Source organism: Rhipicephalus microplus, chromosome 5, assembly GCF_043290135.1.
Source record: "Rhipicephalus microplus isolate Deutch F79 chromosome 5, USDA_Rmic, whole genome shotgun sequence".
In the NCBI taxonomy this organism is placed as follows: Eukaryota; Metazoa; Arthropoda; class Arachnida; order Ixodida; family Ixodidae; genus Rhipicephalus; species Rhipicephalus microplus.
This window is the reverse complement of record NC_134704.1, coordinates 6,764,353-6,792,332: the sequence shown is the minus strand read 5'-3', so window position 1 is coordinate 6,792,332 and position 27,980 is coordinate 6,764,353. Positions and strand designations below refer to the sequence as shown.

The window sequence follows — 27,980 nt, the reverse complement described above, 5'->3', positions numbered from 1 at the left end:
AGCTGGTCACCACTACTTACCGTCCGTAAAGAAGCGCAGGTATCTAAAGTATTCCACTAGAAAGCATGGACGATAGCTCGAATCTTGGAACGATGACTCGCCATGCCTCACATAGGTGGTACGGTTGATGTAGACACCTGAAGAAAGTTTAATACCGACATTTCTGCAGTGATTGGCTCCCTCTCCTCTGCAGCTTGCTCAAAGCAGCCCATCGCAACCAAGAAATTTGATCCGGAACACGAACGATGACGATAAAACATGACCGTGTGACACAAGTGTAAACACCTGGTGGCACTATCCTTTAATCGTTAAACTGAAAGAAACTGCCATGACTGTTAAAGGAAGTACAAGCTCCCACTTCATGTCATCCTTACTTAGTACAAACGACCAAGGCAATGGCCAATTTTCAAGATTTTTACGGTTAATTTCCACGCCTCCGTAGCACTGCCACAAACCTCATACAGCTAATGCACAAGAACAAAAAACAGGGTTCATGCTCATCTACATGACAAAAAGTTGAGGGTTTTCAAGGACATTCAAGACTATGTGTGTGAACTTTCAAGGACCACATTGTCTGTTGGAAACCCAATTGACACATTTACCGTGCAGGGTGGAAGCTTGAAATAACTAGAATTCACCGAAAAAGGGTAACATTGCTGGAGCAAACATTGAAAACACGACTACGATAACATTTTCTTACTAGACAACTTTCAATCATAGTTTTTTAGAGTTGCATAGATAATCGCTTTCAGTAGGACACAACATGCAAACTTTTATGCAGACAGGCAGAACTAGGGAACAGTTATTACACCACTCCTTGCTGCTTTTCCTGAATTTTCATACCAATTTCTACTATCTCCTGCTGCTTGGTGTTGACAGCCTTCCCAAGGCTATTTGATTTGATGATGCACGTCAGGTGACTAGTTGCCTCTGCCTCTCCTGAGTCTGATGTAGCTGTTAATACCTCAACAGTGACTTCTAGTTTCATTTTCTTTTTTGTAAAGATTTCAAACTCTGCTGCAATGCAACATTTCTTTATCTCATCCTCCTGCCCCTGCCTTTTGCGAGTTTCCAAATATGCACAGTGTTGCACGCTGCAGTGGGATAGTCGTTACAGTGCTCGGCTGTAGATCCGATGGTCGCGGGTACAATCCCAGCCGCAGTGGTCGCATTTTGATAGAGGCTCATGTAGCATGTGTGATGGCAGTGCATGTTAAAAAACACCAGATGGTCAGGGGGGCGCCACTGTCTCGGCAGCTGAGTAGATCATGCTCTACATGGGCTCCGTACGCTTGCACGTGCATCCCCGGGAATGCTAATCTTAGTGAATTCCCACCAATGCCAGCGGATTCCTGATGTTTCCAGAAATCTTCGGAAACCTACTTCGACGTAAGTCGACCCATTTCAAGTCTTTTTTGGCAAGTTTTCCATCCCACAACATTCCAGGCCAATGAAACTTAACACGCCGTGTTGCACTCGTTATCTCTCGCCGCGGCCTCGCCGCCTGCTTCACTGGACGTCGAGCGCACTTGCATGCTGCTGGTGTGCCATGAAGGTGATCGTTGTGGGCACGGAAATTACCCCAAATAAATTTGAAGCCAGCGAATGGCTTACGCAAGTGAACAAGAGCCGTGAATCCCGTACATCAACAGGGACCACAATCCCCCCGGCTTCTGACACCCAGGACGGACGATTTTTGTCCCATAAAACCTCAAATGCCACGAATGATGATACCACAGCGACTGATCGTTCACTCACACTACGTCAACGTGGGCGGCGACTAGTCCTCAACTCGGTGGCTTCTAATCAGCCTCGGCTGCCCAGCCATGCCCTAAAGTTTATCGTCTGCCCCAGGGGAGGAATCCTACTCTCCAAGATTACCAACTTTCAACTGCTCGAAGCCATTTACGCTGCAGCAAACTTCCCCAAGGCCTCAATTTGTGGTGAAGACCTCATTCAAGTAAACCCCAAACAGAACACATTCGCCTATTATACCCCGGCCATCAAACGAGCTGAACGAGTACTGCGGCTGATGATTGACAACAGCCAATACAAAATTTCGGTGTACTGTGCACCCGATGAAAGTCAAAGATGCGATGTGATCCGAGGCATTTATCTCCGCCTAGACCGCCAAGGTACTGAGATGTGTCAATGAAAGTGTGTTTTCTTTAACATTGTAACCTATCTGCTGCAGCGCCTTCGAGTAAAAAATGTGATGTGCACGTGGCTTTTGTATCGTTGTAATTTACTTTTTAAGCATCCCTCTCTAGGTGACATAATAACTTGTAGCTAGACACTAGAAGCTCTTGCGTGCCCAATGAAAAGCGTTCTACCACAGTAATTTTTCAAATTGGATCACTGCGAGCCACCAAAGCATGATGCGAAGAAGCTAGCTTGAATCTCTTGCCTCTCGTCCCATGTAGCCATCGCGGGCCTCATTCCTTCACTGTTCTTTTCGCTATAGGGGCTGGAGAATCACATGATGCATTGTCACCAAGAACCTCATGCGCAAGCAAGGTCACGCGCATGACGTGCCCCAGCTTACTTGTGCACGTACACCATGCTGTGTCGTTTCAGCCTTCTCGTTTGTATATTACCAGTTTCTGTGGGATGGATCAGTCAGTGCGTGTACTTTTAGAGAGGCTGGCAAGGATCATGTATTGTGACTGCAATACACCAAGTCGCTCCGCTGAAACTGCGGTCAGAGACGACACACCAAACACAAGCTAAGCGTTGTCAGGGTTGGCGAAGGCACGATGCAGAAACTATGAAAAGACGAATGCAAGCGAAATGGGGTGGTAGTAGTAGCATTAGTCGTAGTAGTTGTTGTCGTAGTAGTAGTAGTACAGACGAATGTCGATAATTCGAACCCGAAGGGGCCTGAAAGTTTGTTCGAATTTAAAGAAGTTTGAATTAATGAAAGCTAAATAAACGGAGGGCTCTCCATGCAGTAGCGCATGTGCATTGAGCTAACACACGAGGGGGAAGCTAAGAAGACTTACATTTATTCACAAATCACAGGACATCCGTTATTAATTGAAGTAATCGGCGATGCGCGCCTCCACACGTTTGCCTTGCAGCGAGTCAATTTCGCACGCAGCTTGCAAAGCCTTTCTACTTCGGCTTCAGCATTCTCCTGAAGTTGCACGCGAAAATGTCTAGCGCTGACACTTTCCAAAGACGACGACAACAACGACTGCTGCGTAGCAGAGCTCCCGCTCTCCGCTACGCAGCCGCAGCATGGCCAGCATGAGACGAAAAAGGAGGAGCGGCTCTACGCGGAGAGAAGCAGATCGCTAATTCAGAGAAAGCCAACACTCCACGGCAGCTTTTTTTTTTACTCTCTTTGCGCGCGTCGTTGAAAGGAGAAGGGTTACGTGGCAGGGAAGGAAAAGGGGGAAGCATGGCACCGGCGCATGAGAGACCCCCCCAAGGCGCAGAGCCATGCTGGGTACCAAGCGGCTTGCGTACACAAGACGTTGGGGCGATGGGGCCATGCGTGCGCACGGCCAGAAACAAAGCTGCCACCACTGGCCTCCTAGCGGAGATAAGCTGCCCTGGCGCACATGCTGGCGCATCATGTTACCTTCACCGCGAGCAAAGCCGAGGCTGGCCAGAGCCACCACTTTGACTTTTAAGTTTTAAGCGCAAATAGTATAGTGGCTAGCCACTATACAAATAGCATGGCACAAAGGCGCGAAATCTCGGACAGCATGGATTGGCCGCCTTGTAAAGTCCACTTTCGCAAGAACTCACAGTATTTGCACTGCGGATACTCTAGCCGTCGAGTTAAAATAAGCCAAAGTGGCACAACTAATAGCGATTACACTGTTTCAGCCAGATTACAAAAGCTAGAATGGCCTGGAACATAGAAACTAAAAAAATATACCAGCTCACCAGACTAGCTGAATAGGTGGTGCCATCTATCGCGGCCATAGTGAACCAGACAATCACTATATTGTTATTGCAGAAACATTGTGCATTGTACGTCTGGTGCAAAAACCGCACAGCGACAATATTACAAATGAGTAACCTTTTTTATTCATTTTTACCTCAAAAACATGACACGTAAGCTAACATGTTCATGACTGTGGTTGCACGAAGTGTCACAAGATGTCGACACTATCGTTACGGTAACCTTGTATTTTTCACTTTTTTGAGTATACCAGGATACTGCACATGATAAAAAAAGTCTCCTGATTTCGACCCAATGGTGATTCATTGCTACGTAAGTTAAATGCAGTTAGCATCACCATTTATGGTTTGCAAAAACGTAAAGGCATACATGTTTATGTATGAGAAGCTCAAAACGTTGGAAGAGGCGCGTTCCGGTATGACGGTACACGCAAACTGGTATCCGTAACACGTTAACGTAAAGAACTATACGTACAAGCTAAAAGTTACACAGAGTTACACGTTACACCATTGCTCTGTTGTCGGACTATGACCGGTCGTCTGGATTGCTTGGCATCGACGATGCCGGCTTCAGTCGCAAGTGTGGGGCATATGAAAAAGCTTTTTTTTTTTTTTCTTGTTGATGACTGTCATACTATTTAAAAATGATTTATTGAAAGTTTACTTCATGTCACTATGTATGTTTAATTTAACATTTTAAATCGTAAATATAATTAAATAACACTTACGCGGTAAGATGCTATGGGGCTGCGAGCACGTGTGACCTTCGTGCGGCTTGCGTTTGCATGCGCCTCTATAAGGCATACCAGTTGGGTATGGATTGGGCACGCAACGCCGCGCGCCCCAATTCCGCAGCGCCCCAAGAGCTTGCGTACCCAGCACTAAAACTCTCTGAGTATTAGTGCTGGGTACGCAAGCTCTTGGGGCGCTGCAGGCTTGGGGGCGTGCGGCGTTGCGTACCCAACCCGTAACCAGCTGGAATGCCTTATAAAGGCGGGCACGCAAACGCAAGCCGCACGAAGGCCACACGTGCTCTCAGCGCCATAGCGTCCTAATTGTCGCGTAAGTATTATTTATGTTTACGAGTAAAAATGTTAAATTAAGCCTACATAGCCACATGAAAAACTAATTTCAATAAATCATTTTTTAAATATATGATAGTTATCAACACGAAACAAAAAAAAACTTTTTTGTATGCGCTACACTTGGGACTGAAGCCGGCACCGTCGATGCCAAGCAATCCAGATGGCCGGTCGTACCCCGACAAGCGCGACGACAGAGCAATGGTGTAACATGTAACTCTGTGTAACTTCTAGCTTGTACGTATACTTCTTTACGTAAACGTGTTACCGGATACCAGTTTGCGTTTACCGTCATACCGGAACGCGCCTCTTCCAACGTTTTGAGCTCATCATAAGTAAACATGTAGGCCTTTACGTTTTTGTAAACCATAAATGGTGATGGTAACTACATTTAAACTGCGTTTAACTTATATAGGAATGAATCACTGTTGCGGCAAAATCACGAAACTTTTTTATCGCAAAAAAGTGAAAAATACAAGGTTGCTGTAACGATAGTGTCGACATCTTGCGACACTTCGTGCAACCACAGTCACGCGTAATGTTTTTGCGGTGAAAATGAATGAAAAGGTTACTCATTTGTAATAACGCCGCTGCGCGGTTTTTACACCAGACGTACAATGCCCAATGTTTCTTCAATAACAACGTTGTGATTGTCTGGTTCACTATGGCCACGCTAGATGGCGCAACCTATTCAGCTGGTCGGGGGGCTGGCATATTTTTAGTTTCTATGTTCCAGGCCATTCTAGCTTTGGTAATCTGGCTGAAACAACGTAATCACTGTTGGTGCTCGCACTTTGGCTTATCTTAACTCGACGACTAGAGTATCCGCAGTGCGGATACCGTGAGTTCGTGCGAAGATGGACCTTAAAAGGCGGCCGATCCATGCTGCCCAAGATTCGATGCTTTTTGCCATGATATAGTGGCTATCCACTATAATATTTGTGCTTAAAACTTAAAAGTCAAAGTAGTGGCACTGGGCAGCCTAGGCTTTGCTCGCCGTGAAGGTGGGTGACGTCACGGGTAACATCATGATGCGCCAGCATGTGCACCATGGCAGCTTAACTTCGCTAGGAGGCCTGTGGTGGCAGCGATGTTTATGGCCGTGCGAACGCATGGCCCCATCGCGCCAGCGATCTTGCGACGCACCTGTTTGGCGTTTTGCGCATGCGCAATACCACCACCCCAACGTCCTGGGTACGCAAGCTGCTTGGGTACCCAGCACTAAAGCTCCCTGGTGTGCCTTTTTCCTTTCCTTCAACCGCACAATCATTCCACCCAGCGACGGCTTTCTTTTTTTTCTTCTCTCTGCTCACAAGCGGCATAAAAAGGAGAAGGGTCCTTACGTGGCAGGTACGGAAAAGGGAGAAGCGTGACACAACCGCGTCGCAGATCGGCATTTGAGAGAGAGCAAACATTCCACCGCAGCCTTTTCTTTCCTTTTAATTTCCTTTGCGGGCAGCGTTGAGGTGTCGCAGGTGCCGTGGCAGGATCGGGCAGGGTGCTGAGAGCATTTTTGGATTGCGGTATGTTCAAATTGATCGTCGGAAGTGCTTGGGCGTTCCAATTACCAGGCGTTTTCACCCATTGAAATACACATAGCTCTGTCGAAACCTCATCGTAAGTTGGAATTAACCGGAACTTTGAATTAAGGATGTTCGAAATAATGAGATTAGTCTGTAGTAGTATATACCGTATTTACTCGCGTAATTCTCGCACTTCCTAATTCTCGCACCCCCCACATTGCCCAAACAAAATAAGAATTTTTTTTCCTCGAGTAATTATTGCACCTTCGAAAATTGCCGCAATAATGTCGTCTGCTCGTTCCAGTCGTTGATGATGATAGCACACGCCAACTGGGGCTATCTTTTCAACATCAAGTGTGCTAGGTATTATTGCACAGAGATTCAATCCAAGCCAAGCCAAAGAGGCAAGTGCGCGCTGCGGCGTGTTTTGTATGTTGTGTCGGTAATCTTGTGACGTTATGGGACGATACTGAAGCTACACGGCTGCTTTTGAAGTTGAAAGTGATTGATCATGCACTAAACAACGGCAACAGGGCCGCCGATAGGCCCTTCGGAGTCGACAAGTTTTGTGTTCGCTACTGGTAACGGCAGCTGAAAGCCACCAAGATGCGTTGGGCCTGCCGTGTGCTTAAGACTGGGATTGACGGTAAACTTTATTTCTTCAGAAGGAAACTGTGGACGATTCTGTTAGATAGCCATCAGCCTAATACTGACATCTTACGCTTACGTTTTGAGGGCTCTTGTTGAGTGATGAACGCTACCGCTACGCCCGCAACGCTCACAAGCTTTGCGTATTTCAATTCTCGACTATTTGATTGCACTTTTTGTGCCTGAAATAAATCTTGCTTGTGTTGAACGTCTGCTTTTATTGTTTAGGTAAATTTTAATTACCTTCTGAAAGCTAGCTGTTAGTTGCTGGTGTGAGAATCCCGATTTGCGGCCACTTTGTTTTCTTGATCGCTCTGTACGTTTTTGTGGAAAGTTTTCCACGCTTAATTCTCGCACCCCCCCAAACTTTGCATCCGTTTTTCGCCAATAAAAAGTGCGAGGATTATGCAAGTAAATGCGGTAGTAATAGCAGTGATAGTATGTGTGGTTTTACATAAAAAACCACAATATGAATATGCGGGATGCCGTAGTTGAGGTCTCTGCAAATTTTGACCATCTGGTGTTTTGTAACATGCACTGACATCGCGCAGTACATGGGAATCTACTTTTTCGCCTCCATCTAGATGTGACCGCCGCAGCCAAAATCGAACCCACGGCATTCGGGTCAGCAGCGGAGCACCCTATAGCAACTGGTCCACAGAGGCAGACGCGAAACGGGTAATGTCACGTTCAACGCTCTTAATGAGGGACCGTTTAAAATGCAGGATACAGTCAGGAAACTGGACATTTCTCATCTGTTTTTTTAGATGAAAAATTTTTTCTGGCTAGCATTTAACAAAGTTCTCATGAAGAGCGTACGGTATGCGACGTCAGCCCACCAATGTCAGCGTAAAGGAGCAACGTACAAACAGGACCATTTCGTGCTGTGGTCCTGTTTCTACATCACTCCCTAGATCTTGGGGCACACACTGGCGAGAAGGGCAAGTGGCATTCATTAGAAATTGAGCGTTTTTAAGCAACATGTAATTTTGCAAATGTTGATAAGAACGATCCGGGGAGCCTAGTGGACCATTACGTTTGTCAGCTCGAAATGCCCAAACCTAGTGAAGGGCCCTTTAAGGTGTTCTGCGATAGGGGAGGAGTTAATCCTACACGATTAAACCTAGCATCCCTCTCTTCTGGGGTATCAGTGGTCTGGTTATTTGCTCCTGCGCTGTCCTTCACAGCTACAATGAAACGAAAGAGACCCAGGAGAGTGTTAATTTAATGGTGGACCCTTGACACACAACGCTGGACAACAAAATGAAAGACCACGTACTGCGAATTGCGCCGCAAATGCATCATTGGTACATTTTCGCAATCATTGGTACATTTTCGCTATCTTAAACAATATCACTTTTTTTGCTTCTTGCCATCACCGATATTGTTACAAATCACCGATATTGTTACAGATGGCCAGCTTGGTGACAGCGGAAGCAGATTGGCTTGCTGTCTGCTGTTCTCCATTCTGTCGGATTGCGGGATCGCGGAAGAAAATACGAGTCATGGCGCGGTGCATATATTGTCATTGGTCTGGAGGCGGGTCGGAAGACAGAGCAGGCCACAAGAAAACAGAGCTGTGCAATTTCTTGCCTCACGTCGGCTTGAATAACAAGAGACCGCCGGAGGCGTTTGTGCGGCGCCATGGTCGACTGGAAGTGAAGGAAATGGTGCCGGACTTGACGCCTCAAGCTCTCATCGAACTATACGTGTCACGTTCTCCTGCATGGTTGGTGCGGCACTGAGGTCGGTGCAGGTAGATGTAACAGCCGTGTTTGGTAGCTGCGTAAATTGAGACAGGACACGGCAGCTTTTGGCCCTTTCGAAGTGGCGGCATTCTTTAATAATCACATTGACGGTCGTGACGTTAATGTACACGAGCAAGTTGAAGGCGTCATCCGCGATGCCCTTGAGTATGTGACCCACCTTGTCACTCTGTCATTTGCTCGTCCGCTTTCCAGCCCAACGCGAGCACGTCCTGTATGTATGAGACATACGACTCAGTTGAGGACTGCACACGAGTGGCGAGTTCTTTTCGCGCTTCCATTTGGCGACCGGGCGGGTCCCCAAAGATGTCGCGTAGTCGCTCCATGAAGATATTCCAGCTGGTGATCTCGGTCTCATGAGCGTCGAACCAAACCCGTGGGGTGCCGTACAAGTAAAAGATTACGTTGGCGAGCACCATGGTAGGGTCCCATCGGTGTGTCTGGCTAACATGCTCGTACATACGGAGCCAGTATTTAACGTGAAGCCCAGGTTGTGCGGAGAATGTATCGGGATCACGGGGGTAGGGCATCATCAGGTATGTAGTGGCTGGAGCTACAGATGGAGACGCTGACGAGTTGTTGTCATTTAGAAGCCATGGCCGGGGACTGAACGGTGCGGCCACTGCGGAGCTGCATGGTGAGGACGGGGCACATTCCACCTTCACCAAATATGTTACGGGTAAGACGCGACGCCGTATCGACGATGCTGTAGATGAGATGTACTTAAAACCAGCAGTAATGGCGTGACCGACTCACCGACGAACGAGCGGAGACCACCCTTTGTCCTATTCGTTAGGCACACATGCGCATCGTCCCACGAAATGTCAGCATGCGTGTAGCAATATTGTTGTTTTGGGATATTTCTTTGGCGCCTAAAACACACTTTTTTTAGTGCCTCAAAATCCGGCCTCTAGTTATCACATACTCCCCCATATATTACTTTAAGAAGTTAAATTACTTGCACCTCCCCAAGTGCTTCTGGCTTTCCCTTTGAACACTCATATCTTTGTTTAAAGATATTGCCCAGAAGTGCGTGAGCAGAAAAAACTGGACTACTTTTGCAGCCAGTTTAATTGCTGTGAATTTCACAGTCCGCTTGATTCTGTTTGATTTCTGCCAAGAACTTCATGAAATCATGTATGCTGAAGGAGTGCGATTTTCCAACAGAAATACAAAGTAAATGCGTCCTTCAAAGTTTTCATCAGTCTGGCCAGGTTTTCACAAGGATACAGTAAGCGTCCCTTGTCACATTTACGAAATCACTGTTCGGTGTGACAACGGCTCCGAATTGCTTGGTGGCAAAAGCATAAATGCACTCATTACAAGAGATTTCTTTGTAGGACTTTTTAGCAACATAGCCCACAACAAAATATTTGAGATAGCTGTCACCTTTCTGAACGATATAGCAACTGTGATCACCACTTGAAGATTGCAGTGCAGACCTAATGTCGTCAACATCTCCAACTTCCAACATGTCTTCTATGACGTCTCGAATGCCGAAAATCGAATCACTTGAGGCTGGCGACCAAGTGTCAAGGAGAGCTTTTACAAAGCTCCACCAGGGAGTTCCCACTCTTGAGTCGTCTCGCAAGATTATAAAAAGATAAGCAATTTACAGTCACTAGAAACTGTGCGAGATTCACATGATCATTACTACCACAATATTGCCGAATAATTCCGAAAGCATTTTCCTGTTTGTCCTGACTTAGTCGGGCAATTAACATGTACCTGACCAGCATAGTCAATTTGCTGACGAGCGTGGTCGACCATGTGCTGGTTCGCAGAACACAGGCCAGAACACGTGGCCAGACAAACAACGACGGCGAAAGCGAAGCATCCGAACGAGGCAACGGTTCAGCACAGAGAAAACAAACGAGCCCAAGCATGCATGGCAAGCACCTTTCACCAGCACCCCTTGCGGCAACCACGAATTTTCACTGCATTTTGCGTGCCCCTTTGCCGCGACGAGAATGCAGCGCATGTGACACTTTCTAGCCACTATAGTATTATTGTATGAAACTCTATGAGTGTTGCAGCGAGCTGAGCGCCACCATCTTGATCTAGGTTTGAAGCTATTTTCTTTGTGCATAATTTGAACCATCTCAAAATTGCGTTCTCTAAGCAGAATGGCAGCCGTAGCAGGTTTTCAAAAGGTCATTCCTGGGTTGCTCATTGGCTCTCACTCGGTGGCGCGCATTTCGAAAGCGCCGTACCGAGTCTCCCATTGACTGATGTGACCAATGCCTCGTTTTTTTTTTATTTTTTTTTCATTGCACGTTCACCGCTGTGGCTGTCCAATCGTGTGCGTCTGCTTTTGCGCTCGTACTTGTTTCTAGATGCACTGTGTTTCTGCCTTGCGCTGGTAGTTTCTATGTGGTCGAGACGCCCAGAAAATTTTGTCTCAAACCGTCCTCGCAATGAGCTTCTGGAAGTGGTAAAAAGCGGGTTTGGAACAAGGAGGCGCCGGCTAGAAATGAACCGTCAGGACAAGAGTTTGGTGGAGTCAGTGCTCCATGTCGACATAACTGTTAAGTGCGTGTGCAAAACGATGACACAAGCAGAGAAATGTTGAGCACATCTCACGCTCTGCTTACGAAGTTGAATGAGCGAAGGGTAAAGGTGCATCCACTGAATTTCACCGCAATCTTGCACCCGATCTAACTGCCTCTCAGTAAAACGTGCTCGCCAGAAACGCGAAGTTTATGCAGTTCCCTGCACTGTCTCAGGACGTGGATGAGCGTAAACGAGGCTCAGCTCAGAGCGACTTATTACCCTAACATCCAGGTGGTTAATCAATGAGAATCAATTTCTCATTAATTTACCAGGAACCAGCGGCTTTAGTCTAGTCTCATACCCCATGGTCCCCCCTACCACTTGCCAGGGTGGGCTTAGATCACGCTGTCCACATTAGAATTTTTTAAACGACTCCTTGGATAAAATAGGACAATTTATATTTTGTTTAGCAGAGAAATAGATAGGAAACATCTAAATAAAATTTATTATTGAAGATTCATTTTAGAAATTTCAGCAGCAAGTGTCAAAACTGCCAGTGCGATTTTCTTGGCTTCACTTTTTTGCTAGCCTGACTAACCTGATGGAACTTTCCGTCGTTTTTGTAAATCAATCTTAATGAATATTATACCATTGAAGTTATAAGGAATCAAACTGTGGAGTTATGCTGTGTGGCTAAGTTGAACATATGAAATGCAGTGAACAATAATGCAAGGTAATTACATTTCAGAATTCTGAAACATCCACATAACTGAACATTTTTATATGATGATTATCAGCATCAATATGAATAGCATAGCTCCACATGGCAGATATTTGGCGGCAGCTGCATCTTAAATTTCACCAAAAATGTTCATAAGAAATGAGCAAATTAGCCTTACTTTCTCATAATCTGAGGTACAATATAAACTAAATTTTTGAAGAACATGTATACACACCTAATTTCATTAAAATAACTCTAATAATAAAAGCACTTACCGTATAGTGCGGAATATAGGTCGAGATTTTTTCCAAAAAATTTCGCTAAAAAGTCACCCCTCGACCTATATACCGGCCCTTGGCATAAACAAAGTGATCGTCTGGCAACAGGGAGTGTCGCATGTTTTTTGGGCATCAGCATCGACATCGCCTCCATGGGCCGACGCCTCTGCCGACGCCATTTTTCTTTTCTTGTTCATTTCGTGTTCGTAGAGAGTGGCGACTTTTACTCTGCGACCAGCTATGAATACCGGGACGCGGCGCCAGTTCACCGCCGCGTTTAAAAGAAAAGTTATAGAATTCGCGGAAGTGAATGGCAACATGGCGGCACAGCGGCAGTTTGGAGTGTCCGAGAAAAGCGTCAGATACTGGCGCAACCAAAAATCCAAACTGTCAGTGTGTAACGCGAGGAAGACGTCGTTTCGCGGTCGCCGAGCTGTGCACCCGGAACTCGAGGACAAAGTGGCGGATTTCGTCCGCGAGTACCGTGCCAAATCCCTTCCCGTGAATGCGGAGCTCATTCGCTCAAAAGCCGTCGAGCTCGCCCGTGAAGCCGGCCTGTCAAAGAAAGACTTCAAGGGATCCATTTATTGGGTCCGTCGCTTTATGCGACGCAAAGGATTTGCGCTTCGACGGCGCACGTCGATATGCCAGAAGCTGCCGGAGATGTACGAGGACAAATTGATAGAGTTTCAACTCTATGTGAACAACCTCCGGCGGCAGCATGGCTACATGCTAGGCCAGATCGGCAACGCCGACGAAACGCCGGTGTGGTTTGACATGCCGTCGTCCACGACTGTTTGTGAACGCGGGGCAAAAGAGGTGAGGCTTTTGTCGACCGGTAGCGAGCATTCGCGCTTCACCGTTATGCTTTGCTGCACGGCCGACGGCAGAAAGTTGCCCCCCTTCATAATCTTCAAGCGGAAGACGATGCCGAAGGAGGCCTTCCCGCGGGATGTCGTCGTCCGCGTCAACGAGAAGGGGTATATGGACGAGGCCCTAATGCGCGAATGGATCCGCACAGTGTGGAACCGGCGGCCCGGAGCCCTCCTGCAGCGCCGGAACATGCTCGTGTTGGATGCATTTCGCGGGCATTTGACAGCATCGGTGAAGGAGAGCCTTCGCGACGGAAGGACGGATCTTGTCGTCATTCCGGGAGGAATGACATCAACACTTCAACCGTTGGACGTCGTCCTCAATAAACCTTTTAAAGACCGTGTGCGTGCGCTGTACACCGAATGGATGGCTGGCGACAACCCGCGGACCCCGACAGGCCGGCTGCGCAGGCCACCTCTCGCGACAGTTTGTGGTTGGGTCTCCGAGGCATGGAGGTCTCTGCCTGAAGAGATGGTGGTGCGCGCATTCAAGAAGTGCTGCATCAGCAACGCTCTCGACGGCACCGAGGACGACATGCTGTGGGAGGCGGCTAGTGACAAGCAGTCGTCGTCGTCGGAGAGCTCCGACAGCTCGGAGGACTGTGAGGACTGACTAAAGTGAAGCAGTGAACGATTCCGCGTTTTTCTTTTTTTTTTTTGCTGGTCAAGGTAAGGGGGTCGACCTATATTCCGCCTCGACCTATATTCCGCATTATACGGTACATTTAATACCATAAGTGCAGAGCACTTTGGTGACCAGGTTGTCGTAACGCTCCATTTGTAGCTGAGGAGAACACTACTTCCTCTTGCTCTTTGAGGAGCACCCTCATGGCGATCACTTATGATCAGAGACTATAGAGTGGGAGAGACGTGATTTGGATGCGACGCGAGTGGACGTGCGGCACGTCAGCTCCGTCAACCATTCAATATTTTCGCGGAACCATAGCCTTGCCTAATGAAAATGGTTTCATCGTGTTTCTAATGTCATGAGAGACCAGGGGAGACCACATTTATGCAGGTGGGACCAATTTTGGAATTTACACACCAACTTGAAGCGCACGGCGCGGCTGCTCGCCGGCGTCTCCCAGCGATAGCGGCTCAGAAGATCACCAGATATGACCCCATATCAATGCAGTAGGCCGAAATTCAAGTATTGGCAGCCGAAGACGACACCCCTACTGAAAATTAATGCTTCCAAGCATTGATTCGCCTTCGTCAACAACGACAGGCAAGACAAGATCGAATATTTCTGCAAAAGTTAATGCCAGCCCCTCCCTGCAACAAGTGTGTTTCACTGACACCACCTTAGCAAAGGACGCCAGTGCTTTACCTTCGTCTCAACGCAACACGCTCGTGTGGTGGCGACCGGCTCAGACGCCTCGCGTGTGCTCCGAAGACATAATAATTGTGCTCAAGCCGCGTACTACACTAGACATTTGGAAAGTGTTCCGCCACGGCGACACTGGCACCGCAATTTCCGGCTATATCATTGGAGTCACTGCCGGGGACTTGAATGTGTGGCCTGTCTGGAACAAAATGTGTTGGTGTGCACTTAGCCTAATCAGGCGTGTCGTTGATCAACTCATCAAGGACTTCGACTTGCGAGTGGGAGAGGCGTCCTACCCAATTAGAAGTCATCTGAAAATCAACGAAGAGGTTTGCCGCAGCGTCATTTCTGTCCGTGAAGATGAAACATCGGAGTCCCTCAAGTCCTAACTATACTGGCGCAAAGGTGAAATTGCATTCGTTCGGAAGCTCGGGCAATCTCCTGTGGTGGTGGTCACCTTCGTTGGCAGGAAGCTACCACGCTACATTAACTACAACTTTGAGTGCGTTATGATGCGAGGCTACAAGATGATGCTTCCCGCGTGCTATAAATGCGGCACGGTTGGCCACTGCCCCAACCCGGAAACTGGCCACTGTCACCAGTGCGGTAAAACTACGGAAGACGCTTCCAATGCCACGGCTCAACACGAATGCCAGCCAATATGTCTCATCTGCAGAGACGGTCATCTTACTGGATCCGCTGCATGCAAGAGGAAATTTTGGCCTGCCCGAAAGTTAGCACGACCACCCCGCCAGCAACCTGACCACCACCAGCAGCCACAACATAGCAAAGGGGGTTAATAACCTCATGAAAACAGCAATGCAGGTTTTACCGTCCTCGGAACAGACCGAAACAACCTCGAAAGCAGCTGGCCTCTCAGACCGGGGTGCCAGAACTGCTACTATCTATGAACCTAGGCGAATTCCCTCTGCTGGAACAGCAACAACACAAACAGGTGAGCGGCTGGGCAAGGGTTGCCTCCCATCCTACTAACCTTCCCCACCCTACACCTCTCGAACTCAAAATGCGCAAAGAGATAAAGCTCCTTAAAAAGCAAACTGCGCAACTATCAGCAAAAATTCAGGCCCTAGAGGAAGGCACGCCTTATAACTCCTGTCCAGAGTCTAACATGTAAAACCCTGAAGACACGGTCTCTGAGTGCTCGGCCAGCACGTCTGTGTCCCATCCTAAAACAAGCACAAGTGCTAGAACTCTCGTCGATCATAAGTGGCGCCTCAGTCAGTCAAGAACTTTAATATATGGTCCTGAGGAGTTTAAGCCACCAGGGTGCCCACGTGGGACATCCTAGCAGCCGCTACCGTAGGCGACGCCCGAGTCGGGGCGGGAACGTGGTGGCGTTCCGCCAGTTCTTGGGCCCTCTGGACTGCCTTAAGTTGGTTTCGGAGATTGGGGCTCCTGAGTGCCTCCTCCCAGTCGGACTCACTGGTGAGAGGTCCCTGAGGTAACGCGGGACATTGCCAGAGCATGTGCGCGAGTGAACAGTACACTTCTGTGCAATCTGGGCACTGTGAATTTATGTCTGAGTTATAATGGCTGAGTCGGCCCCGTGATGGGTACGATCTCGTTTGTAACTCACTAACATTAAAAATCAGTTTCAAGTCATGACGGAGCAGCTGGCGCACATTTCTGCTATAAACCAGCAGGTAACTCAGCAGGCGACACACCAGGTCACTACACTAGTGGCTCCTTGCCATCCCACGAGCAACTAGTCGCGCGCGCTCACTCCGGGCATCATATCGTGCAAGTAAACTCGCTCGCTCATACAATACAGACTTTGCCTCATGAAGCACCGAACTCGAAACAGGCAATCCGCAGTCTTCTCGCCTCTATAGAGCCCCCAGGTCACTACTCTTCAAGAATAATAGTGCATCATGGCATCGACACAGTGGAAGACCAATAAAAAATTGTACCAACAACTCGAAATTATCCAGTGGAATTGCAGGGGCTTTCGCAACCGCAGAAAATGCGGGCTCCAAACAAACACATTGCTATGCCCGGCGATATTACAATATTTTGACGCCACAGTCACTGGTAGGTGCAAGCACTGTGGGCAGACAGTTGATGTCTACCACATGGTGTGGGCCTGTCAGCTAAACACAGCCATTTCTCCCCTCCGCAAACCTACGCGAGAGTACTGGGAGGCGACGCTGCTTAGCTGCTCCGACCTTGGGGCCTAACAGGCCCTGATTGCCCGAGCAAGGGAAGCGGCATATTCCAATGACGTCCTGGACTGAGGAGGTCACCTAGTCTGTAAGGCCCTTTCAGGGACTCATACGCTCTCTTTTATAATAAAGTTTTTCACCACCACCTCTTATGATCAATAAGCAAAGTCATGCATAAACGTAGCAAAGGGATGTAAGCATGAAATAAAGAGGGACAAAGGGAAAAAAGGGCAGGAAAGAAAAATACAGAGAGAGGAAAAAAGAAAAAAGGACAGGAAAATGTGGTAAAGAAGAAAATGAAAGAAGCAAAAGAAAACAGAAACAGCTCTCTTCAGGGTTGGCAACCTGATGCAAAGCTACCTGAAAGGAAATTTTTTATTTCCATTCAACAAGCTGGTACCCTCCCTACAAATTGTTGTAAACTTTTCTGAAAAAACGGCGAGTTCAGTACGCGAGTAAATCGTCCCAAAACCACGATAGAGAAGCGCCATAGTGTAGGGCTGCGGCAAGGTCCTTCATATGGGCTGCTTTAGCGTGCACCTAAATCTAAGGACACGGGCCTCGAGCATTTTTGCCGCCATCAGAAATGCCACCATGACTGGCATTGGAGGCCAACAGTCGAGCCCCATAACCTCAACAGACCAACGTGGCCGGTACTGCCACCGAGAATCACCCACAAGTTGTGCTAGAGTCCACATCACGCGAGCCATTGTCATCGCCACTGCATCCATTGCCGTGCTCCTTTCACATTACCTGCACTAATATCATCGTGCTACTCTACTTATCAACTTGGCTTTTGTTGCTAAATTAATGTTTTGCGTACAGAGAAAAATGCGCTACTTCAGAAGTGTACCCTAACTAAGTTAATCTGGAGATTTTAAAAAACCAGCAGGAAAAAGCATTTTTTTTTTAATTTCATACCACAACCAGGCTTTAGTGTGATGTTACAGATATTTGGTCTATTTTGGCACAGCAAAGGGTGTGTCCATCCTGATTTTGGGTCCTTTCTGGCTGGCCAAGGTAATTATAAGTGAAGCCTTTCTTGGTACATAATAATTTAACAACAATTTACTAATTTGACTTTAAAGCAAATAAACATAAACCACCCTTGAAACGTTAGCACGATCATATCAACAGAAAACTTCACCAACGTCTTCTAAAATTCCGAACTGAGGCCACTTTGATGCATATGCGTATTCGAGTCAATATACCACAAATATACTCTCTACATATATCTTGTCATCAATACGTATAGCACCTGGTACTAAAAAACCTATTTATTTAAGGCGAACCTGTGCCCGTAAACTCAAAACTAAATGGTCGGCCAAAATGTCCCTCGATCGCTGTCCTCAAACTTGGTCGGTCTCTTCTTCACCCCTCCAGGCTCATGACATGGGGTAGCACCGTGGCGCGTGCAGGACGGCGTTTCATGGCACACTTTTCTTGCCACTAACAAACGCAAATCGTTGCCTGCCTCTTCTGCGAATGATGGTTCAGCGAACTGGGAGCGCGGGGGTGAACACAGACACAAAGCAAAGAGGAGGCAAACAGCATTGTGTCTGTGTTTACCCCCGCGCTCCCAGTTCGCTGAACCATCATGAATTACCAACTAGCCCAACTTTCCATCCTATTGCAATGCTCTTCTGCGAATGTCCAACTGTGGCAATATTAATAATAATGAAAATTTTACTCTATCAGATGTTTCTTCCTAGGTGGGAATGGTGCCATATTCAAAAAAAATTTTTTTTCTGTTTCATCAACATTACTGAGGACCTGTAGAGGTTACAGCTTCAACAAGCTGATTTGCATATTCAACGCATTACAAGTTGCACCATTGACCTTTCTAATGTTAAAAGGATGTCATAAAGCAGTGGCTACTCACCATTGTGACAGATCCGAGGTCGGCAAATGTACATTTCTCTCCAAGAGTCGTACTGGTTCAATTGACCACAACCTTCACCCCATGTCCTGCATTGAAAGACATACAGATCAGCAGAGTTCAACTAAGCACAACATTCCTCGATCAACTTTGATGCAATAGCATAGTTTTTTCTGCCTTATCAGTACAAGAAACCTATAAAAACAGTCATAAAAGGTTACAGTGATTCTGCCATTTAAAACTCCATTGACATGAATGAAAAAACTTTACTTCTGTCCTGACCGCCGCGCTTAGTGGGCGTCACCCACGTAGGGACTGACAGGAAATACCTGGCGGCCGCTTGGTGGTCCTGCAGAACGACCCATTGCTGGTCAGCCAGAAGTGAGATTTTGAGGGACTTTTCCTACTCGTTTGAGGTAAAGTCGGTATGAGTGTCTCTGAAATCTCACAGCATGTGTGCACGTGTTGCCGTGTGCCCGCACGAGGGGCACGTGTCGCTGGGGTATGCGTCGGAATATAAAACGTGAAGCTTGCCAACGTTTGGGTACGTGTGCATTTTTGATGAGCGTAGAATTAGCTCCTGCGTTCCTTTAAGTTTGGGATGTGGGGCAGAAAAACGCGGCATACAAGGTAAAAGTGTGTTGAGATGTCATTGTACGTAATGGGTCCGTCCCGAATGGCCTTCAAGGGAGATGCTACTCGAAGACACTTTTTTTTTAATATTCATGCTAGAGCTATGAAACTTGAGCTGTTTATGACACTTTTTATGCTGATTTCAAATATATAATTAGTTTTCTTGCAAGTTACACATTTTTAGCTCAGTAACATGACAAAGTGAAAACTTTAACCCTTTTGCCCCCCTCTTTTCAGCCCTAAACTTCAGTAATTTTTCACCATTCATAGTTCATAATACTTCAAATAAAGTGTAGAGTGCTAGTAAGTAATTAGGAAACACATACAAAATATGTAATACACGTGAAAAATAATAGACATAAAAAGTCCATATTTCACCTACCTAAGTAAAGGTATACATACAATTTTTATTATACAATAAAATATTGCAATTTAAACTAGATAATTGCATTTTTCATACTTCGGAAAAAATTTGGGCAAAATTTTATGCAGATCTGAGCACTAGAAGTGCCCAAAAAAGGAGGGGCACATTGGAAAAATGGCAAAATTTGTGTTTTGAGAAAAATGAGTTTGAAAGTTAAAATTGAGTTTTTATTTATGAAAGATATCATTAAATCAGATGAAGTTTGCACACCAAAAAGAACAATCCTTCTTGTAGTGGCCACTGCGACTAGAATACGCCAGCACCATGAGTTTGTACCTCTCGGCTTTTTCGAGCCGACTCCTCAACGACATTTCGCTCACAGACAGGGCCATGAACCGCTTGCCAAACTTCCGCTCCATCTGGCAGAGCCTTGTGCCAACTGCAAGCTAGGAAGAAGTTCGACAGGACTGTGAAATCGAAACTAAATCCAGTGGCATGCCATTTTGCAGCCAAGTTTGTGTCACATACCGTCGTACATAATGGCAATGTCGTCCCTGCTAAGTTCTCTCACTGCGAGCTCTTTCGACCTCTCTAGATTGGCGCTGACGGGTGTGAATGACTTTCGATGCATTGGCTTTTGCAAGTCAACAACTGCCGCAAATCGGACTAGCTGCTTGTAGCCTATTCCTACAGAGCGCGCCACACAACGGCTTTCACTTGCGAGCAATGGCTTTTTTTATTCATAACGAAGTTAATTACATGAGAAAAGCATTGTTCAGCTGCGCTGCTCGACAAGACATAAACCCCGCAAATAGGTTTCACAGCAAATACAGGCGCGCAGCGGCCAATGGCGGAACTTCATTCGTACCATGTGATAAGCCAGTTGCGGCGCTCGCAAAACGTGAAGAGTGCTGTTTTTTTATTATTACTTGCGCTGCATCAGCGAGAGAAATTGTCGTTATTTGAAGAACGAGGCTCGACTCTTCGACTCATGCGATCAACAATGGCGAGCGGTGGCGCATTATCAGCGGCACGGTGCTCGAAGACTGCACACTTTCGACTTTTCAACAGGCACCTTGTGCTCTTTAGATGCAATTTTAAAGCATTTCCAGTTAAGTCTCGACCTGTATTATTTTTTTTTCATAACAGTAGAGGTACTAATCTAATCAAAACAGGCGAAAATAAAAAATAGGTAATTTTGAAAAAAACTCGCGTTTTTCGACCCGCATCTCCCCTTAACTTAGCAAGATGGTGTTTCCCTCTCAAACCATGCAATTAAAAATGTTATATTTAGCAAGGTATGCGAGACTGCAAGTTCGACTACCTTTCACCATTAGCCGTATAGGGTGCCTGAGTTAACAAGCTTTAAAAAAAAAACTGTGAGCCTTTCAGGTAAGTGAAATCGATTGCATGACATTGATAGCAATCTGAATAAGAGTTTTAGTCTTTTTGCATTCTTGCTGATTAATGAAATTACGATGGCCGGCTAACTTTCTAATAAAGTACTGCATTTAGATTAGACATCTATGCACTACAAATGAGGGCTACTAGATAAACACCTACATCACTTTCTTGCAATTCTTTCAGTTATTTTTATCATGTGCGTATTGAAGCCCACAAAAAATACAATGCACGTACATGCAGCAGTAATAGTAATGCACTCGTAGTGAGAGCAACCATCTTGCACAAGGCATTGCACTAGGTCTGGTTGCTCTGTGAATGTGCGTTTTCAAAGCTGCTTTAACATCATAAATGGTGAGAATGCAGTTAATGAAGTAATTATTTCTAAGAATGCCAGACGCTTTTCAGGCAAGAAACGTTTAGGAGCTTTGCAGTGATTGTAAAAAGTGACGCTCCATGGAGAAATTATCACGTTAGTGGTGCCTGACAAAGAAAGTTTTAATTGCCACCTCTTGCTATTCCCATCATGGTGGTAGGCGCAGTTGGCACTTTCATTTTCCCGTGCTGCCCTCTGTCGAGCCAGAGATAACCGGGAGAAGTGGTACTGCCAGAGCAAAAGCCTCTGGGAGGCATCTCGCTACTTTACTGCTCAGGTGCTCCTCGAACTGCTCTTCCTCCCTGCGTCGCTATGACATGTGTTCATGTCGAGGCTGCCCTGCTCGGTGCGCGCCAATGACATATCGATGATGTCAGGTCACGCTGCCAAAGTAGGCGGATCTACGACGACAGGCTACGTCTTCTTACTCCTAATGACAGAGAAGGGTGGCAAGACCACATGCAAATTCGAAACCAGCTGAAAAAGATGTTTTAACCTGTGTATAGCGAGAATATTATGACACATATTAGCGAAATTCTTGTGACAGCATATTTACATGTGCACATATTTCTCTTCCTAACAATTTGTGGACCTCGAGATCGTTAACTGGCCCTTCAACAATAATTACTGAAACTCGCACAAAACAATATATACTTTCATTTTATTTCCTGCAATGTGATACTGAGTGCTTTATAATCGTGCCATGTGAATTTGACGAATTTGCAGACCGTGCATCATAATTCATGCCTGAAAGGGTTATTCTCGCTCTGTGATAGCTAACAGCTGCTTTGTTACTATCAACCATATTGCAGCCTTCAAAAACAGATTAAACTGTACCATGCTCCCCTGATTGCATGAATGCATTTATTTCATGAAGCAACCTACGATATCAACAGTGAAACGCCATTCACCTGATGCAAGCGGTGTGCCACAGTTCAGGGTCCCGCGCGCAGAGGTAGAAGCCACGGCACACCTGCACAGACTGAGGCATGACTTTCCGGTCTGAGGCAGCCACGGCACGTACCTTTGACACCGCTTCAAGCGACAAGATGTCCAAGTCTGAAGAGACCACCCAGCGCAGTATAAACATGAATACCTCCCGAGGAAGGTCAGAGATGTGTGTCGCCTGCAGTGCACATAAACATTTTTAACTACCATGCACAAGTACACAAACACCATCACTTCTGATTACTGCATTCAATACAACAAGACATCAAGGATAGTGTAGCTTACAACACATTTGCACTAATAATCATAATAAGAAAAGTGCCATGACTACATGAAAGCAAATTCAATACTTTTTGTTCCAAGGCCACAGAGCAGACATTAGCTGATGAAGTTTCCATCTTGATGCGCTGATGAAGGGACGCGCTGTTGTCATTGCTACAGGATGGGTCATCATCATCATCACACCTGCAAACAAAGTTGTGCAGAGTAATCGCATACAGCCCAGATAGTCTCGTGGGTAGCGAATACCGAGTAACAATTCTATTTCTATCGTCCATTCAAACTTGCCAAATTAGGCCCATTCACGCGCAGTTTTATATGAAAGCAGTTTTACTTCTGTATTCAGGTGCATCCAACAATGTTGAAGGGTGAGTTGAGAAATGTCTTTCATAATGGTAATCAGCTCAAACAATAGACAACAGATTAGCGAGAGTATGAAGATAATATTGCTTGTCTGTTGTCCAGTGTTTGCATTCAATACCTTTATGAATCAGCTGTATCCCTGGGTGCAAGTCACATGTCTGTGTTTGATCTTGTGTTTTCAGATGTTTTTCTTGTGTACTGTGTCAGCATAGTCAGTGCCATACACGAAGAGCCTTGATGCCAATGCAACCAAACTGGGCATGAGAGAGCCACACTTCTTTAGTTTGGGGGCACAGTCGTATGTGGACTGAACAAGAACTAGTGGTTGTGGCACTTTTTGGGCCTGTCTTGCGGAAAGATTCGAAGCAACATAATGTAAAAGCAGACACAACTGCTCAAGGATGACTCTGTGTAAAGGATGTCACTGGCAAACAACATTTGTGTTCAGTGCGGCCAAATGTCGTTCATTCAGTATCCAAGCTGATTAAGGCCCAAGACCTCACTTCTCAAATCCAGGCCGCCCAGACGACCTGCGCGAGGGCAACCAGGTTTAACCTGACCGTCCCCGAGCGGGCCTAGCCAGGTAATGCGGAGTTAACTCGCGTCTATTGTGGCCCTAATAAAGTTATTTCACTCACTCACTCACGTGGGGCAACAAAAAGAATCAGATCTGCATGAGCAAAGCCCTCGCTCTAAATGAACTGAAGGGGGGATTTTTTAGGGCCCATTTCAAATCCAATAAAATCTTCATTTCCACAATGTTGATACAGATGGAGGCAATGAAAAAAAAAAACTGCCGATAAGCGGGGGGAGACCACTAGGGGGCGCCGACTAGTGCGGACGCGCTGATTTCGGCTCCTGCTTTTTTCAATGTTTTGGTTGGTTTTTTTCGTCGAAACCAAGTACATTATGTGTTAAACGAGGCAGTGTGTTGCGAGGACTTGACCAACACCGGCCTTTCTACGGTGGGTGACTTTTTCCCCTTTATGCAGTGTGCTGCTTCGACCATGCCACGGCACAGCTAACCCTGACGCGGTAAGCCTAACCTCGGCGAGGCAGCGCAAGTAGGCCTAGGCCTAACCCTGCGACCGCGGGCGCCTTAGCCCAAGATGGAGATCGTGGAGGGAGAAGAAATCTCTCAGGACGAAGCAAGCAGCCCTGGCTGGATGACGGCATATGGCCGCAAGAACAGCAAGGGAAGGAGAACGGCGACTACTACCCGCGAACGCACCCCAACGCGTGGCGGACGAAAGGGCAGTGGCCGCACCGCCGCCCCACGGAACGCGTACCAACGCATCGTCGCCACCTCGAGGCTCCCTCAACTTCCGAGGGACACGTATCGCATCATCGTAAGACCGAGGGACGGTCTGAATGTGACCAAGGTCAGTCAAATACGTTTCGAGCAAGCCTTGGCCATGGCGGCGGCCCTGGCTCCAGCCGAAATTGAAGAGGACACCATTTGTCCCAATGGCACTCAAAACATTTATGTGGTGTGTACTCCTCATGAGAAGAATGCGTGCGCGTACGTAAAAACGCAGCAAGTTCGATTGGGCAATTGCACGTACCGGGTCTCTGTGTACCCGGCTCCCTCCCGATGACACGTGCAAAGGTGTCATAAGGGGTGTCGACGTGGATATCAGCGAGGCTCAGCTCCGAGCACGAATTGTGAACCACCGCGACCCAGGAGCCATCGAGGTCAAAAGAATTAAGAACACCACAGCTGTGGTAGTATTGTTCAAGGGTATGAAGGTGCCCAATTATGTGTCCTGTGGTGCGAGCATGTTTCGCTGCACACTATACAGGAGACACACGGAGGTCTGCTACGGCTGCGGAGGTTTGGGACACCGTGCTGACGTTTGCCCTAATCCAAACAGCAAGTGGTGCCACACGTGCGGACAGAAATCACCAACGGAGGATCATCATTGCACTCCAAAGTGTTCATTATGCGGAAGTCCACATCTTACTGCAGACAGAGCATGCAAAGACAGATTTCAAGTCCCCTACATCGTCAGAAGGAGACGACGCCAACGCCACCGGCGCTCCGAGAAGATGCAGATGGCCCTAGGAATGCAGTCCCGCGACTCCAGCGTCTCACCTAGCGTCTCCGGCACACCCAGGAGAGGTCGCTCCGTCACGCCAGCTGCGCAAGAGCCGCTCGCGTTCCAGAGGGCGTTCGGCGTCTAGAAGGAGAATCCAGGAGGAACTCACATGAGCGGATCGAGTCAAGGAGAAGACGACCAAGCCCAAAAAGGTAAGACGGTCGGCATCGCCGGAGCATGATGAAAAGAGTGAGATTGAACAGTTACGTCAGGAGATTGCTAGTCTCAAAGCAGAGCTACGCAAGCAGACAGCCGCGCAGGCCATTTCCAGCAGAGTCGAGGGCGCGAATGTGGCGGATAACGCTGTGCATAAAAGCATGCAGGAACCCAAAGTCGAGGTCAACAAGGCCAAGCATAAGGCTTCACCTCCAAAGGATGAGAGCGACTCGGAGATGCAAGTCGAAAGCTCGCAGAACAAGATGCTAGAAGAGTTACTTAGGATTTCCGAAGAAAACCAGTTAAGCATTAATCAACTCGCGCTGCGCATGAGAGTACTTGAGAGTAAAGTAGGAGCCATAGAAAATAAGGTAGTCGCACTTGAGAATAAAATGGCTATTAAGACCAGGCCAAAGGTTCGTACACAAGCTGCAGTTAATGATGATGCGGGGGCGACCCCGCAGGGTCAATAAAACTAAAACTAGCAAAATGACGGGCACTCAAAATAATCTAGTAATTTGGCATTGGAATTGCGCTAGCTTTCAAAGGCGCAAGACCTCACCGCAACAGTACGTTACGGCTCAGGCAGAAAGGCTCCAGGTAATTTTGCTACAGGAAACACTGTGCAACACACCCACCTTCGCTGGTTACAAATCGGTGGCGGCAAGGGGGGAGTCCAAGAGAGGTATAGCTACGCTGGTGAGCAAAAAGCTCGCATATGTTGTACATGACATTCAGCCAGGTCGTGGCAGAATGGAGGCGCTTTTCATTGAGGTTATTCCTAACAGGTGGCTTAAACAAAGCGTGTTCATTCTAAATGTTTACAGCCCACCATCCGATCAGAGACAGTCTTACCACTCCCTGTTTACGAAGGCCGCTACACTTGCTAGACAGTCACCGTTAGTAATCGCGGGAGACTTCAACGCCCCACATAACGCATGGGGGTACGTACATCAGGCAAACGGCTAAGGGCATAAATCTAGCGTGGGCAGTCGATGACCTAACGCTAACAGTCATCACCGATCCCCGGTTTCCCACGAGACTGGGCACGTCGGTGGCTAGAGACACAACCCCCGATCTCGCGTTTATCAAAAATTTACAGCAAACAACCTGGGATAACAAGCAAAAAAACCTGGGCAGCGATCCCTTCATCCTTAGTGTTACCATTCAGGTCAGAGCCACCCAGGCCAGGGAATTTAAAGTGACGGACTGGGATGCTTTCCGAAAGCTCAGAAACGAGGACACGGGCGAATACGACAGCTTCAGCGAACTCATTCAGACACTCAGAGCAGACGTTGAAAAGGCCACAAAAACTATTCAAACCGAGCTCGATGTTCCCAGGATGGATCCGCACCTCGCACATCTCTTGGAAGCCAAAGCCTCCATTTTGAAGCGATGGAAAACACAGAGGCTTAACCGACGGTTACGAAAGAGGGTTGCGGAACTTAATAGGGAGATCGAACAGTACTGCACCGAGTTAGCTCGGCTACAATGGAATGAGATCTGTTCAGCAGTCGATGGACGCATGCGTACAGGGGGGAAATAGAATCTTCTTAAACACATGCCAGACGACACGCAGACCAAAGGCAATCAAAGACAGGCACTGTGCTGCCTGATTCACAAGCACAGACGAAGAGGGTGGAACGGAAGAAACGCTCTTAGATGAGGTAGCGAATAGATATCTCCCGCTAGATGCAGGACGCTCAGAAGAGTATCCTGAAATAGAATGTGACACGGTAAAAGAGCTCGATGACCCCTCCACGGAGTCTGAAATTAGGGCCGTCCTTCACAACTTGAATAGCAGGTCAGCCTCAGGACCAGACGGCATCTCAAACAGACTGTTAAGGAACCTGGATGATAGATCAATTGAGATGCTAACGAAAGAGGTCAACAAGACTTGGGAGAGTGGAAGCGTGCCGGCAGAGTGGAAAGCGGCCTCGATTGTGCTTATTCCGAAACCGTGTAAGCCCTTAAATCTTGACAACCTAAGGCCGATATCGCTAACCTCCTGTGTAGGCAAGGTAGCGGAACATGCGATCCTCAATAGGATCTCGAACTACATAGAACGCAAGGAACTATTCCCACACAACATGATCGGCTTCAGGCCTGGCCTTTCCACACAAGATGTAATGCTACTTCTTAAGAAGCACATTTTCGATAACAGCACTAGGGATGTTAGGGGGATCATAGCCCTTGACCTGACCAAGGCCTTTGACACCGTATCTCATCGCTTTGTCTTGAAGGCCACGGCCAGCCTAGGTCTGAGAGCAAAGTTTCAGGCCTTTGTTAGGTCATTCTTGATGAATAGGACGGCTACCATAGGGATCGCTCAACACAAGTCAGACGAGTTCGCCTTAGGAACCAGAGGCACTCCCCAAGGGGCGGTCATCTCCCCCTTGTTATTCAATATAGTCACGAAGGGCTTATCGGAGAGGCTCAGATCCTTGCCCAATATAGGCTACTCGCTTTACGCGGACGATATCACGATCTGGTGCCCGGGAGGATCACTCGCAGAAGTAGAGAACGCGCTGCAATCAGCCCTAGACGAAACGGAGTCCTACCTAGAAGGCACAGGCCTCCAACTCTCTCCAAAAAAATCAGAACTGTCACTGTACAGGCCGGCCAGGCAAGGCGTTAGGAGACTTCCACACCTCGACCAAATTTCCATCTCCCT

At 47.3% G+C, this 27,980-nt stretch overlaps 1 protein-coding gene and 1 long non-coding RNA gene across 6 annotated transcripts in view; both read right to left on the bottom strand.

The window, feature by feature from the left end:
* The window catches only part of LOC119175078 (F-box only protein 9), a 58,689-nt gene that overhangs the window by 20,988 nt on the left and 9,721 nt on the right, over nt 1–27,980 (bottom strand). For all 5 annotated transcript variants that reach the window (XM_075894758.1, XM_037426289.2, XM_037426290.2 and 2 more), the window contains 5 exons: nt 22,760–22,874; nt 22,486–22,587; nt 22,373–22,434; nt 18,691–18,776; nt 21–137 (listed from right to left, as the gene is read on the bottom strand). In XM_075894758.1, coding sequence (XP_075750873.1) covers nt 21–137; nt 18,691–18,776; nt 22,373–22,434; nt 22,486–22,587; nt 22,760–22,874 — 482 coding nt within the window. The remainder of the gene's footprint in view (nt 1–20; nt 138–18,690; nt 18,777–22,372; nt 22,435–22,485; nt 22,588–22,759; nt 22,875–27,980) is intronic.
* Nucleotides 10,577–18,317, bottom strand: LOC142817650 (uncharacterized). Its single transcript, XR_012895277.1, has 2 exons — nt 14,017–18,317; nt 10,577–12,418 (listed from the first exon to the last, which is right to left on the bottom strand). It is a non-coding gene; the product is annotated as an uncharacterized LOC142817650 (long non-coding RNA).